Source organism: Rattus rattus, chromosome 10, assembly GCF_011064425.1.
Source record: "Rattus rattus isolate New Zealand chromosome 10, Rrattus_CSIRO_v1, whole genome shotgun sequence".
In the NCBI taxonomy this organism is placed as follows: domain Eukaryota; kingdom Metazoa; phylum Chordata; class Mammalia; order Rodentia; family Muridae; genus Rattus; species Rattus rattus.
In genome coordinates, this window is record NC_046163.1 from 49,779,326 (window position 1) to 49,795,496 (window position 16,171).

Below are 16,171 nucleotides of genomic sequence, written 5' to 3' on the forward strand. Positions count from 1 at the left end.
CTTGAACTTGCAATGCTCCTAGTTGAGCCTTCAGATTTACTGGGATTACAGACCCGCACCAGGAGGCTCAGCAGGCAATCGCCTTTTAAATGGTAGAACACGGATGGCAACTGTGAAAGAAAAGTCTTCCAACTGTTTCCAGTAATCATAACCGACAGATATTAGGACTATCAGTCTGAGAGTGCTAATTAGGCATTACAAGATAAAGCAGACGAGCGATTGTGGGATATGCAATGGTTGTTTCCGCTTATGTGCACAAACACTAGAATTCTTGGTGTGGAGCAGAGAACCAGGTAAGTATAAAAGAATATCAAATTCCTAGACTCAAATTCTATCTGGAAATATCAGGGTTCCCTAACTAAGGCGCTTCTTAACATGTTACCCTTCTATATAATTTCCCGGCTCTGTCTCTGAAAACTGACCTCTACCTCCACCACCACACAGTGGCTATCCAGTAGAAACGGGTAACCCTGGGGCCCAGGATGGTGCTTCTGCACCACTGTTGAACAAGATACCAGGTCTTCCTGGAGAAATGGGTGGCTCCAGGGTTTCAGCAAAAACATGTACGAAGTCTGAAGGAAGTAATAGGAAGGAGAACAGGAGAGAGCAGGTAACGGGGAGGGAGAAAGAGAGATGCCCCCACCCAGCAGACAAATCGGTTCCTAGACTGTGTACTTACAAACGCCAATAAAGGCATGAGAAAGGGCCTAGACTGGATCCCCAACATTAAGGGAAGAAAGAAAAAGTAAATCGGGCATTTTCCCAAGGGGAAAGGGTGCAGCACTCCACCCTGCACAACAGGCATAGACCCAAAACAGGGAGGGGTGGCTCTCCAGAGGCTAAGGCAGGAGGATCACAGATTCGAGGCCAGCCTGGGTGGTATACATTGTGAGACATCGATCAATCAATAAATGTTTTTAAAAGGTAATCGCTGACAGTATCTAATCAAAACTGGGGACGAGAGCTTTGACCTAGAGACTTCGAAGACTGATTCTAACTAGAAGAGTGTCTATACAGTGCATACATCAAGTCTCCCTGGCCTGCTGCCATTAGACATTCCCAAAAGTGTCTCATCCCCCTCCTCACCACTACCCCCATACCTGCAGGGAGATACGGGCTGGTTTCATATCACTGAGTATATCCAGCATCTCATTCAATTACACCTCCTGTTGTAAATTCATAGAAAGGGCACTCTAGACTAATAAATCAGGTTTGACAGCCTGAATAACTCAGATCTGCCCATAAATGGCCCTATTCTCTGGGCATGCACACCAGCAGCTATCTGGATACATTCTGCGATCACCCTGGAACCTTTTAAAAATTATAACGTGGTCCCCACCTCCAATCTAAGCAGGAAATAAGACGCCATGGATATAAGCAGACCATATTTTGTAAGGTCTTCTGGATGAACATAAGGTTCCGTTAGACTGCAAATACTGTCATACACAATTCTGTTTCTGGAGCAAGGTTAAAGGCAAGACTTCTGAACCGTGGGTCACAAATGCCACAATTTAAGGTCAAGACCTTGCTCCTGGGGCAGCCCCTCGAGGTAGCAAACACACACTGGCCTCTTTTTGCTTGAACTTTTCAGCACTCAATATCCTATCTCCGAGTTGTTGTTTTTTTTTTTTCTTTTTACTTTTACTTTCTGTGGAGTTTGACCATATAGAGTTCTGTTGCTTTTCAAAATTCTCCTTTTGGCTCTAATAGGACAAAACTGAAGACTATGAGACACACACAGAGAGACAGACAGACAGACAGACACACACCACCACCACCACCACCACCACCACCACTACCACCCACCACAGAGCAATAAAAGGTATAAATATTTGAGAACTTAGGCTATGTAGAGAATCCACTCTGCCTGTACGTGCTTCCATTTGAGCCACATGTTGAGCAGAGAAGAAATACCACATCTTCCTCCACTACCTTGATCACTAAGGGCACTTTACACAGGCCCAGAAGCCATGCTGTGAGCACTGTGCAGCCTGGCTGGGCTCTGGCTGTTTGCTGTAATTGACCTGTCAACCGATATGTGAGCTTCAAGTTATGGGGATGTCACTTAGCCAGGGCCAGGGCGTTTGATCTGCAGAGAACACAGAAGAATGGGAAAGCCCTGGAGAAGTGGGATTGGGAGCCTCGCTCTAAGACTCGGGTGCTGACTTCACTCCATAACTGACAGATGAGGGGACTGGGGTACAAAGAGGTGGAAGAGACCTGTTCAAGGCTGCTGACGCGACCAGAGGTGGGATGGGCTCTGTAGCCAATTCAGAAGGATTCTGTGCCCCCCCCCCTCTGAACCTCAGCCTAGCTCCCTGCTAAGAGTTCTTATCAAGGAAGGAAAATGTAAACGGGTCTGGGGACTCAGGAACACTACAGCCTTCCCAACTGCCACACCCAAGGCAGGAGACTCCTCCCTTAGAGGAGGTGAGTCAGGAGCCTCAAGTGTGTGCTTCAGACATATTTCTAAGGAAGAGCAATTTCCAGCTACGGCTGGAGAGGGAAAATAAGGAACCAGGGAGAAGCATCATTGTCACAAGATGCCTGGCACCTCCAGAGCTTTAAGGATATCGGCTTCGCTCTGAAAAAGCAAGATCCGCGCTGAAGCTCGGCCACACTGTGTGTCGTCACAGCTGCTACACGCCGGTGCTAGCCACACTGTGTGTCGTCACAGCTGCTACACGCCGGTGCTAGCCACACTGTGTGTCTTCACAGCTGCCACACGCCGGTGCTGGCCACACTGTGTGTCTTCACAGCTGCCACACACCGGTGCTGGCCACACTGTGTGTCATCACAGCTGCTACACGCCGGTGCTAGAGGAAATCTAAGAGGAGATCAAGTGCTGTAATAGCAATAGATGGAGGAAGAGAGATGCCAGTCTTTGACCGGCTAAGTAAACCTCGCCATGGAGCTGGGAGACTCATCATCTTAGGCCTCCAACAGCAAAGCTGGCTTCCGATCACAAACTAACTCACCTTTTCAGGGAAGGCAAGAGCCTCACCATGGGAGCCTCACCATAAAGAGCCTCACCTCGCCCGCCAAGGGAAGACCAAAGAGCAGAAGTCGAACATCGCTTCCTCTCCAGAAACCATTTTTGTAAACCAAACTCAATCTGCATTAGACGACAACTAGGTTGGGCAAGTGAGACAGAATCATTACCCCGCAGGAGAGCCATGTTAGGCAACTGTAGAGATGGCTCAGTGGTTAAGAACAGTAACTCAGCTGAGCACACTAGCACTCGGGAGGCAGAGGCAGGCAGATCTCTGAGTTCAAGGCCAGCCTGGTCTACAGATCGAATTCCAGGACAGCCAGGGAAAACCTGGTCTCAAAATAGCAATAAAAGAATACTGACTACTCTTTCAAAGGACCCAGGTTCGATTCCCAGCACTTACATGGTAGCTCATAACCAGGGAACCAATGCTCTGTTCTGGACCCCACAAGTTCTGGGCGTGCACAGACGTAACACCCGTATACATAAAAATACAAGAGCCACGCTGAGGATCCCACTCCTGACAAGGGTACCCAAGGAAATGTGCTGAGAAGGGAATTCACAGACATTCAACGATCCCAACTTTCTTCAGTCTTCTGCCCATTCAGCAGCAGGTCTCCAGTACCTCAAGCACTGTTCTATGGTTGGAAATGTACCCTCCGGGGTGGAGTAGGGTACAAAAGCAAAAACAACTGCCACAGGGAAAAGTTGAGTTCCAGCAAGACAGTTCAGCAGGCAAAGTCAGGGAAGACTGACGACTGAGTTCAATACCCAGATCCCATGTAAAAGGGGAAGAAAGAAATGCCACTTCCACAATGCTGTCCTTCTCATTCAAGGAACCAAAAAAATTCTCAACACAAATATGGAAAGATAAAACAGATGCCGATCTCAAGGTTGGAGCGAAAGGGAGATCACAGTGAAATGCCTCGCTCGTTATGAAAATCCTTGAAACAAATGAAAAACACAAAGTGGCAGCAAAAATAAATACGTAAATAAAAGACAAAGGTCACAATGCCCCAGGTTAGCCCCATACTATGAATTCATCTCTATTAATTCAGCTATATTAATCGGTTTCCCATCGATGTTACAAAACACCCAAGATAATCAACTGTTTAAAAAAAGAAACACTTTTTCTTGACTCTCAGTTTCAGAGGTTTTGATTGGAGATGAATAAAGACACATTTGGGTTCCATACTATAGAAAGGAATCTGCACACACGTGCTGTTGTTAATTTAGTAACATCTTTGTTCTGACTCTCCAGGTAAGGAGGCACCTCCAGGAGTACAGGATCGATACCCACAGGCAGTAACCAGACTCAGTAAGGCCAAAGCCCCTGAGCCCAAATAGGCAGAAAATGAGAAAAAGGTACCAAGGATGATAAAAGCGACAAAGACATCACAAGTCTTCAAACCTGGGCTGACCCATGAGTGGGAGGAGCTTAGGAAGGACTGCCTTGGTCCAGCTCTCCAGAAAGCCAGGTAGCTGGAGGCAGTGAAGGCCATGTCTCCCAGAGTGTTAGCCTGTCACCTTCCCAGATGAAAGCACAACTTAAGTAAGGTGTGTCCCTGCCTCTGGGGCTCGCTGACATTTGCAGGACAGGCATCTGAAGGTCTTCATTCCAGTCGCAGCTTCAGAACATGGTCAACTGGCCTGAACTGTTACTCAGGGTCTGCACTGGTGCTGTAACAACACGTGGGGGACATGTGGCACAGGAGGGCTTCTTACCCCATCCAGGCAGGAAGCAGAGAGAGAGGAGATGAGAGGAGACAAGAGGGAGAGGGGGGAGAGGGGGAAGGAGGAGAGGAGAGGGGGGGAGGGGAGGGGGAGGGGGGGGGAGGGGGGGGGAGAGGAGAGGGGGGAGGGGAGGGGGGGGGGGAGGGAGGAGAGGAGAGGGGGGAGGGGAGGAGAGGAGAGGAGAGGAGAGGAGAGGAGAGAGAGGGAGAGGAGAGGAGAGACTCGGACTAAGGAGGCTGGGTTTCTGTATATCTTCGAGGACACCTTCCCAGTAATCTTTCTTCTAGTAGACCCCACCCCCCAAGACTAGAGGCCCACTACCTCTCCATGGAACATATGGTCCCTTTGAGGACCCAAAGCCCAAACAATAGCACCAGCCATTAGGTTTTCTCTTGTTTTATTTCACCGCCCAGATATTCCAATTAGCAACACATCTGAGAAACAACCTTCTAATGCCATGGCTCAAACACTCGATCAGAACAGCCTAGAAAACGTTAAACAGTGTCACCCATGCTACCCTTCAGTGAACCTGGGCTTGGAGGCTTAATTCTTTACTTGCTAATTTCAGATTGTTCTGATATAGGCCAACGATCGATCGATCGAGAACAGCTGCTTTATTGATCACAGGCTAACAGAAATCAGTATGTTCTCAATTCACTGTGCGTTGGCGGGAAGTGCTCTATTCTTGACCACCTCCTCCTTCCACCCAGCGGACCTCTAAAGTGTGGATTCCCTCTCCTTCAACGCTCAAGTCTGTCATGTGAACCAGTCATCCCCCACACCCAAGGTGGTGGCTTCAAGAATAAGTGGGGGTGGGGCCAGGGAGATGGCCTAGCAGGTAAAAGTGACTGCAGCACTAACCTGCAGACATGAAGTTGATTCCCAGAACTGACATACAAACCCAGACTTGGTGGCACGCATTTATAATCCCAGCCCTCCTACGTAGAGGTGAAGGGTGGAGACAAGGAGAATCCTAGCTGGAAGGTCATGGGCCAGCTAACCAGGAGAATGCTCAAGGGGCAGAAACGACAAGACTGACCTTGCCTCAGCCGGGGAGAAGGCAAGAACCAACTCCCCGACGTTGTTATCTGATGCACAGACATAGCAAATGTGCCAAGTGCAAGCGAATGTGTGCGCACGCACATAATTAATTTTAATAGTAAGACTGCGTAGGCACAGCCACTGCCCTCAGTTCTCAGATGACACCCAAATCTTACCACAGAAAACCAACCCGGTTACACGCAGGAAGGACTACATGAGGGTTTAGCTTTCTGTGGGCACAGAACTTGCTAGACGCTCCTTCTTAAACAACTTTGAGGCCAGCTGCTCTGATGTTTAAAAGTAAACGTGGTGCTGAGCATAAAAACCGAAAGGGGAAATGTAAGCATCGCAAGGTATTAATTAATCCCATGCTGCAAGATTCCTTCTGCTTAGATTAACTGTGCTTAAAGAAATATTTACCCAAGAAACTCAAAGGCAAGTGAAGACAGATGACACACCATACTTAAGATGCTGTGATTTTTAATCATAACAGGGATTAAAAGGCTGGGATAAATGCGATGAGGGCTTACACCAGAACCCAGTTAACCCTTCCCCGCCCCCTTCCAAGAAAGCTGACAGCTATTTTAAGCCCACACAGCCGTCTCGCTGTCTGATTTGCAACTTGAGGAATCAGAGTAATTCTGCAGCTAGATTTAAAAAAAAAAAAAAAAAGCAGGCATGTATAATAAAGATAATACATTACCAAACCACACAGTTAGGGAAGACAACTGTGTGTGGCCATTGTGTGGATTAAACCATGCACAGACCAATCAAATGAGACAAATTGCAAGTTGTAGGATTTAATGTAATGAAAACAACGGCCCACTCTGTACCACTGTGCTGGGCATGTATGTGGAGTGGACAGTTCCCTTCCCCCTCCCAGCCACCTTAGGGAGCAAACAAACCATCTGTGGAACCTTCCTTCCAGAAGGGATACAAGGTCACATAGTAAGGGGACAAAGCTAGGGTTCGAAGCCAAATGCAGCTCCGGCTCCTGAATCTAAGCTAGGCACTCTTGCCAACCAAATTTATATGACATAAAATAACAAAGCCAAGCATGGTGACACACGCCTTTAATCCCAGCACTTGTGAGGCAGAGGCAGGTGGACCACTGAGTTCGAGGCCAGCCTGGTCTACAGAGTCCCTGAGAGCTACAAAGAGAAGCAATGTCTTAAAAAATCAGAGAGAGAGAGAGAGAGAGAGAGAGAGAGAGAGAGAGAGAGAGAGACAGAGACAGAGAGAGACAGAGACAGAGACAGAGACAGAGACAGAGACAGAGATAGAGACAGACAGAGAGAGAGACAGAGAGAGACAGAGAGAGAATGGCAGTGGGGGGACTCATTCATTAAACATAAAGAACAATTAGTAAATGATAATTACCTATTCCTGAAATTGAACATCTGTTTTAATTCAAACTCTAATTCCCCACTGCACATCAATCATGGGGTTTTCTTTTCCATTCAGGAAAACAAAAAAGCTTCCTGAGAAGTGGCACAGTGAACACTGGGGGCTGAGACTAATACTAGACACCATGACAGAATGCCTCAAGTTACTGGGCAACAAGAACTGAAGGACGAAAGCAAGAGGAGCCTGGCACCAACATGGCATCTCCCACTGAGGGGTGGCCAGGGAGGACCCTGGCAGTCCTCACAGGAAACAGCTAAGAAATTACATTGATTCATTCATTCACATTTTATGCACTCAAGACATTGCATTCATATCTGTGGAGAACACGGGACAGAGGGATGCAGACCCAAAGACCCTGTGGAGACTGAAGTGGGGCCAGGACACCCAGCCCTCACTGTAGGAGGGAGGGAGAGAGAGAGAGGGGGGGGGGGCAGAGCAGAGCAGCACATATTCACCGCTTCCTCATTCTTGTCTTTGGATGAAGGTGTGACCAGTTCCCCCAAGCCCCGGCCACTGTGACTGTCATGCAAACTGTAAGCCAGAACAAACCCTTTCTCCTTTGAGTTGCTCTTGTCAAAGTATTTTGCCACAGCAACAGGAAAAGAAACTAAGACAAGGTCAGACCCAAAAGATCGTATGTATTATACGTTTAAATGTATCACATGTCCAGAATAGGAAAATCTAGAAACAATAAAGAACGGTGCTGCCTTGGGGCTGGAGACAGGGGTCCCTCTGAGACGGTGGGAATGTTCTAGAATGACAAGCAGCAATGGGTGCTTGTGAATATACTAAAAAAACAAATCACTGAATTATATATATTTTAAGTTGGTGGATTAGAAGGTACATGAATCATATCCAGTAAAGCTACTAGAAAGAAGAAGGGGGCTTGGAAGATAGCTGGGTCAGTAAAGTTCTTCCTGTGCAAGCATGAGGAACTGAGTCTAGATCAACCAACGTCCACGTTAAATGCCTCGATGGTTAAGAGCACTGACTGCTCTTCCAGAGGTCCTGAGTTCAAATCCCAGCAACCATATGGCGGCTCACAACCATCTGTAATGAGATCTGATGCCCTCTTCTGGTGCCTGAAGACAGCTACAGTGTACTTATATATCATAAATAAATAAATCTTTAAAATAAAAAGGAACTGCAGCACACATCTGGACTCTAGCCCTCAGGAACAGGCATGGGCAGATTCCTGGAACTCACTGACCAGCAAGTCTCTTTAAATCATTGAACTCGAAATTCAGCAGGACACCCTGTCTCAAGCAGTAAAGAGGGATGGAGAGATAGCTCCCCAGGTGAGAGCACCTACTGCTCTTGCAGAGGACCCAAGCTCAGTTCCGAGCACCTACCAGTTACCTGTCTATAGCTCTAGTTCCAGGAGATCATCTTTCTTTGGCCTCTGCAGCAGGCATCTGCTGCACATACCCATACACAGGGCATCAACCCCTGGTCTCCATTTGCACACAAATACACACACTGCACCAATAAAGAAAAGAAAAGAGTAAAAGATCCTCCCCTCAAAAATAAAGGAAGAAGAAATGTATCAGAAATCAAGTTTTCAGTGTAGGGCAGGAAAAAAGCAGGATGCTTTCCTGGGCCTAAGGGTAAGGCTAGCTAACAGGTCCCCAAGAAGCTACAGGCAGCACCCAGGTGACAAGTGTGAAGAGGACATGGGTAATTATAGCCAGCAACAGCACTGAATGTTCCTGTGCTCTGAAGCACCATTATGAGTAAGCAACACTAAACAGAAAGTTGTCTAATTTGAGTCCTATATATAGGTGACGGGCCATCATTGCATGTGGCTGCATGGTTTTTGGCCACTAAAAATGTCTAAGATATTTGGGACAAATGAACCATGACCAAATGCCATTAAATCATAAAACTTACAACGAAAGTAGAAATAGATTTGTCCATAAGGACACTTTGGCCCATCTACTTTTATGAGAATGACGGAGCTCTAGGCATCAGTGGTATCTCTCGCCCCCACATGCAATTTTGCAACTTGATGTTGACACTCCCTCATTAAGACGTGGGGCTTGGGAAACTCAGGAGTGAGAGCTCAGTTGGCAAAGTGTTTGACACAAAAGCATGAAGACCTCAGTGTGGTCCCTGGGACCCATGTAAAAAAGACAGGATTGGTGATACATGCTTGTAATCCCAGGGGTGAAGCTGCAGTCACAGAAGGATTGCCGAGGTTTGGCCATGAGTCAGCCTGGTCTATTGGCTGACTCTGAAATATGAGGTGGAGGGCTGGAGAGGTGGATCAGCTTTAAGAACAGAAGTTCTCTGGCAGAGAACTCGAATTCAGTTCCCAGCACCCACATGACGGTTGTCTACAACTCAAGAGGGCTCAATGCCCTCTTCTGGCCTCTGCTGACACTACATATATGTTGTTCATAGGCACGAGCAGACAGACAGACAGACAGACGGACACACACACACACACACACACACACACATTAAGAATAAATCTTAGGGGAAAAACTGTGAACAACACCTGAGAAACAATACTTCAGGTTGACCCATGGTCTCCACATGCGCGTAGACCGACAAGTGTATGCACTCACATTCACATGCTCAAACACATCAAAAGAAGTGGAGTGTATTTCTATACCCCTGTAGTCAGTTATGATCAACAGAAGACAGCGGAAGAGATCCTACAAAACTCACAGGGCCAAACCTTAACAGTGCCCTCTCTCTTACAACACCCCCTCTGGACAGTCAACTACCAAACAAAAAAAGCCACCATGTTATGAAGAACCGTAAGCCAGCCGTTAGCTACAACAGTCACCCAGAGGACTAGTAAAGCACCAGCCATATAAGTAAAACCTTCTAGGATTTTTCAGCCTGGTCACCCTTACTCCCTCCCCCAAAAAACGAACCCAACAGAATATTCAAAGCTGAGCCAAGCCCTACCTGAATTCCCAGACCATGGATCCTTAGCAAAACGCACAGCTGTTGTTCCTAACCTGAGTCTTAAGGTTGCTTATTAGATAGCAACAGATAACTGTACCCAGAGATTAGGGGTAGTTCTGTTATTATGTACCTTGGGTCAAGACTTCCCCTCTGGACCTCAATTTCCATCCATAAAGTCAGTCTACACTAGATAGCTCTGGTGCCTTTCAGTTTTGACAGTCTGAGCCATAGTCCAGGCAGTGTCTGTTAAGCATACAGAGGGAACAACTATTTCAGGGGTAGGTAAGGGAGCCACAGTCCAGGGGTCAAACGCCCTGCAGGGTACTGATCAAAGGAGACAGAGGTTTGAACAATGTAGGGCCCATAAGTGTTTAGTACATTATGGTTTGGAAATGCAATGTGTAGAGAAAATCTCTTGTGTTCTGTATGGAAGCTTCCCCTGTCAATAAAAAGTTGTTGGCCTATCAGCATAGGCAGGAAATAGGAGGTGGGAGGTCCTTTGAGGAGTAAGGATTCTGGGATAGAGTCAGGCTTGGAGGAGATTCACCATGATGATAAAGACAGCCGCAGGAACCTGAGGCGAGGTAACTAGCCGCACAGCAGACATTAGAAGAGAATAAAAGGGTTAAGTCGTGAACTAGTCAGGGAACAAGCCCACATTATTCATAAGTAATTCAATCTCCGAGTGGTTCTTTAGGAGCTTCACCTCAGGTGGGAAGGCCTGCAGTTACGGAACGTTCCCCACAGGCTCGAGTGTCACTCTTCATCCCCAGCTGGTGGTGCTATTTTAGGGGGTAGTGGAAACCTCACAGAGTGGATGCTGGTTCAAGAAAGGAAGTAATGAGGATGTGCCTTTGAAAGTTGCACCCGGTCCCCAGTCTGCTCACCACCAGCTACCTCTGCTTCCGTTAGGCCACGAGGTGGGTGACTTCTGCTCGCACCATCCTAACAGGCGGTACAAAGCACTCCACTGCGTGCAGCGTTTGCTTCTGTGGGCACCTGAGGGCTGCCCTCCTGCTGCCTGCATGCCAAGTATGTGAGTGATCCTGCAGGGCTAGGGTTCCCCCCTGCCACAGGACCACCAACTAGAACCCTGGACTGAACCATCTGAATCCGTGAGCTAAAATAGACCTTTCCTTCCTTAAGTTACACGAATTGGATATTCCACCACAGTGACCAAAGCCCGACTGAGGTCAAACAGTCCTCATTATCTGATGCTTACAAGCTCTGTGAGTCTCATCTCTTAAGTTTCCACCTGAGAAACAGACAACACCCAAAGTAGCTGTTTGTATGAAGTCTTCAGGATTGGTACTTTACAATGTAATAATCGGCGGCATGCAAGAAAGACATAAAAAAAAATTACCAAATATATAGGGATTCAGGAGGATGCTCTGTCAACTCCGGTGTGAGGACCCTGGCGGGTGGCAGCCTCCCTGAGCCTATATCCTAGTTCACAGAAACAGATAAGTGAAGACATACCTGGTGAAAATACATCGGAGAGACTTAAGTGAGGCCTTGCAAGTGGAAGCAGTTTAGTTCGGGCTTCACCGTGATGTGCATTATAGGGGTGGGATGCATGCAGGAAGCCAGCGTCTCTGGTGCCCAGATCCTCCCCTCCCCCCTTCCTGGGTAGTGGGATTGCTGGCGTGCACCACCACACCTAGACCAGTGGTGTTGAGGATGTGACCCAGGGCTTCCTGCATGGTAGGCAAACATTCCACCAACCCAACCGAGGTACCCTAAGGTATGTGTATTTCCTAAGTACACAGAGGTTCAGCCAGGGACACGCTTTCCCAGGTAACCCTAAATCTTTGTGTCTCTGTGGAACTCTGAAAAAAAAAACCCAGGGGCCTACATCCAGAGAACCGCTCCATCCAGTGTTGCTTCTGAAAAGCTGCCAACCCTTGGAAAAGGAAGTCTTGGACTCCTTTTCCAAGGTACCTAACAAGGCAACAATGCATTTGCATTTTACAGTCTGTGCTTTTCCAAAACAAGGAGCAAGTGCCTTGTGGCTTTAACCCTGAAATCCCCACGAGGGCACATTCCTAGGGACAGACACTGCTCAATAGAGGCAGAAGCTAGCTACAGATGGCACTCACTGGTGGCACTTACTGGCATGCCTGGGGTCAGGAGTGTGGGGGCAGGGGGGAGTCACACAAAGAGATGGTCTTCTGTTTCCATCAGAAGGTCTTGGCTGACATGGCATTTGAATATGCCAGAGTCCGGCAGAGGTCAGAACCCAGTCCATAAGTCAGCCTGGGCCTATAGAAGCTCCACCTACTCTTGTCTTTCCTTGTCTGGTTCACACTTGTCCATGCTGAGCGCCTGCACCCCACCCCCCACCCCCCACCCCCGTGTTTCAGATCTGTGTTGGGAACATAACTTAGACCGGCCATGGCTCCTCCTCTTATTGACCACTTACTGCCTGTGAATCCAGAGAGTTACTATAGAAACTACACCGTGCAGCCCCCAGACATTTGCTCAGAAAAGAAACTACATGTTTAGTACTAAGGGGAATAAAAAAAGTGGGATCTAGCAAGTTGGAGCCAAGCCTCAGGCTCAGTATTTCTTAAGGACTACAAACGGCTTCGTTAGGTCACCTGAATACTCCTTAAAGCTACACATAAATATATCGAGCTACAACTGGGCATAGAGGGATTGGACTATTTTGTCTAAAATTATTATTTGGTTGGCTGGGCGATTGGTTTTCTCTGGTAGGACTATGTGGCCAAGGCAAGCTACCAACTCATGGCAATCCCCCTGCCTCAGCATTCCCACTGCAGATTATACCAAAAATTGAACTTTTCTTGCAATTTGTATGTATAGACATTAGGTTTTTGACACCTAGCTGCAACCAAACCCAGGGGCCTGTGAGAAAAGAATAAAAGATAAAAATAAATAAATAAATAAATAAATAAATAAATAATAAAGAATTTTAAATCTTACTAGTCTTTTCCCCCTAGTTCTTGAAGAAGAAAATAAAACAAAAACAAAAACAAAAAAAAACCTCTGATCAGGATGGAGAGACGGCTCAGTGAGTGCTTAAGAACACACACACTACCCTTACAGAGGATCTGAGTTCAGTTCCCAAAACCTACATCAATCAGCTCAGAAGCGTCTGTTATCCGTCTCCAGGGAGATCCAACGCCTCTGGACTCCAGGGGCCCTCCGTTCACATGCACATAACCACACACACACAGACACAGGATTTAAAATAATAAAAAATATTTTTTAATAGAACACTGATGAACCAAGCAAGAGAACGACAATTTCTTAGTGTATGTGTATCCAAGAAAATTAAATCTTAATCATAATAAAAAGTTATACTTTTTAAAAACTGCTTACCAAATCCATAGGCCCAGACACACACGTAGGCAAACATCCCCTATCTTAGGCCAAGCAGCTCTATTCTGAGAGAGAGAAGTGAGATAGGATCTTGGCTGACAGCTCCCCTCTAGTCCCAACTATACTCAGCAATCCAGTTCTGCACTCCAAGGTAGAGTTTGACATCAGTAGGGTGAAGGGGTAACAACTCTAGTTCTAAAAAATATGACTGAGAAAACTTGGGGTTTGGGGGGAGCATGATTCACCAATTCACACAGCTGCGTGAGAAGAGGGGAGTTAAGTATAAAGACAATGACCTCTGGGCATCAGACTGACACTCCAATGATGTTTCGCAAATTGAAGGAAATTGACACCGGATAGCAGTCCTTGCACAATATGCTAACCTGCCGGTCACTGAAGAAAAGAGACAGGAGCCTTCTTGTCAAAAGTCTCGTCCTCAAAACCATCCAAACCCAATCTATACAGAGCTCCCTTAAATTTCACTCAGTAGCAAGCACCCTGGGCATGCTGAGTAAGTACGCCTTTCTCTCCTGAAGTTATAGCTAGGACAGGGCACCAATCACTAGTAGAAGCCTTTTCCACTGAAAAGCACCATTCTGGGGAAACTCCACTGCAGTCTCAGAAGCCAGAATTCCTTACACAGAGAGGTGCCTCACGGTCACCGGGTTGCCTGTCTTACACACACAACCACTGGTCCAGCGCGAAGGTTTCCACTCCGCCCCTCCCCCAAGGGTGGCTTTGGCCTTGGCCCTGCAAATTCCAGTCGTCTCGGCTAAATTCTTCATCAGCAACTGCTGAGATTTAACAGCGCACCACCACAAAACTAGAAAACAGATTTCACCCCACCACTACCCCAATGACTGGCACATGCTAAAGAGTCGTGCAAAAGCAGACATTTGGGAAGTAACTTTAACACCTACACCCAACTACTTGGAATGAATATATATAATATATTATATATTTATTATATATGTAGTTTTTTTTAAACCGGTCAGGAAACAGGCATTCTCCTGAAAGCACCTCTCTTGGGAGACCAGCAGGTAAATAACACCAGTGCTTCCTTAAAGCTTTCCAAAGAGCCAGATGTCCAGGCTGCGCTACTCAGTCTTCTCCGGGAAGTAACTCAATCCAGCCTTGGCGGGCCAAGGATGGGGTGTCTGCAGGTAGAAGGGGGTGAGGCAGTACACCTCAAACTTTGCAGGTGCTCTTTTTTAGCTGTTCTGGGCAAGAGCTGAGACAGGCCTAACCCACCTGCTCTGAGTCCAGGACCGCTGGCATCCCATTCACCCAGACCTGCCCCCTCAGGGTACTGCCCTCCCGGTTGCCCCTCACCTTGGCCTCAAAAGAGATGCCGTGCTGGAAGGCGTCCTCGTTGTGCAAAGGGATCCGTAAGTCGTGCCCATCGTCCACAAGGTTGTACTTGGTTTTGCTGGGCATGGTGACCCGCGGCGGACCCGCTGCTCCAAGGGGGCGGCGGTGGTGGCGACGAGAAAGAGCTGGCGAGACCCCGAGGAGGGAACAGTAGGGCCCGGCGAAGCGGCAGCGAGGACCCGGGTCGCGAGGTGGGCAGCCTGGGTGCCAGGCAGTGGCGGGGGGGACCCGGAGCGGTGCCTCCGGAGGGCCGATCCGCAGGGGCGGCGCGGATGCGGCTGGCGCGAGCAGCTCGGTGGCCGCGCTCTGACTACGGGGAGGCGGCCAGGCGGCCGGGCAGGCGGGAGCGGGTGGCGCGGAGCCCCGGAGCCGGACGCCGAGCAAAGGGCGCACGGCCCGAAGCGGGGCTAGACTGGGAGCCCGATCCCGAGCTCGGCGCGCACGACTCGGGACAAGGAAGAAAGGCAGCAGCGGCGGCGGCGGTGGCGGCGGAGCAGGGTGCCTGTCACGGAGACGCCGGATCGGCTGCCAGCCCGCGGCTCCTCCTGCGGGCGGGCCCGGCCGACTCCTCCCGCGCGCCAGAGCCCCGCCCGCCGCCGCCGGGTCCGCCCCGCGCCCCGAGCCCCGCGCGCGCCCAGCAGGTGAAAGTCCCCGCAGCGCCGAGCCGGGACCGGGGAACTTCGCCCTGGCCCAGCCACAGGACCGTGGCGATCCAGGCGCAGTCTACTCAGCTAGTAGCAGCGAAACGGCATCGTCTTGCATGTGTGTGTTTGTTTTGTTTTGTTTGAGGAGCCGGAGAGGAGCGCTGTTTATGGGTTTTGTTTTCCCAAGAAGACCGGAGATCTTTCCCAGATACCCTGGGTCTGGGCCGCATTAATTCAGAGATCTCCACTTCTCCTTAGAACCAAGGCTAAAGCCAAGTAAGAGGACTGTCCTCTGTGCTTTTTTTGTCCCCTCGGGTGTGTAGCTTGCATTTGGGGACTCAGTAGGGTTTCTTTGGGAAGAATTTAAATATTTAAAAGTCGTCAGCCTTGGAAAACTGGAGTAGGCTGCACTAGGGGCAAGAAATTGCAAAATGTTCTTACATCCTTAATTAAACTTTTTTTTAAACTGGCTAGTGATGAGAGAGAGAGAGAGAGAGAGAGAGAGAGAGAGAGAGAGAGAGAGAGAGAGAAAGAAAGGAGAGGGGAGGGGGAGGGGAGGAGAGAGAGAGAGAGAAAGTTTTCAAAATTCTGTGAGGCCTCTTACAGATGGGCAAAGGAAGGCGCCAAAGGAGGATTTCGAGACCAGTGTTTCTAAACCTCATAGATAGTGTTGTGTAACAGTTTCCTTTGAGACTGAAACATTCTGTCCAGCATCCAG

At 48.4% G+C, this 16,171-nt stretch overlaps 1 protein-coding gene across 2 annotated transcripts in view; it reads right to left on the reverse strand.

Moving 5' to 3' along the window:
- Positions 1–15,336, reverse strand: part of LOC116911004 (carboxyl-terminal PDZ ligand of neuronal nitric oxide synthase protein-like) — a 286,728-nt gene extending 271,392 nt beyond the window's left edge. For both annotated transcript variants that reach the window (XM_032914731.1, XM_032914730.1), the window contains exon 1: positions 14,771–15,336. In XM_032914731.1, the coding sequence (XP_032770622.1) occupies positions 14,771–14,875 (105 nt within the window). In that variant the 5' untranslated portion in view covers positions 14,876–15,336. The remainder of the gene's footprint in view (positions 1–14,770) is intronic.
- Between the last annotated feature and the right edge of the window lie 835 nt (positions 15,337–16,171).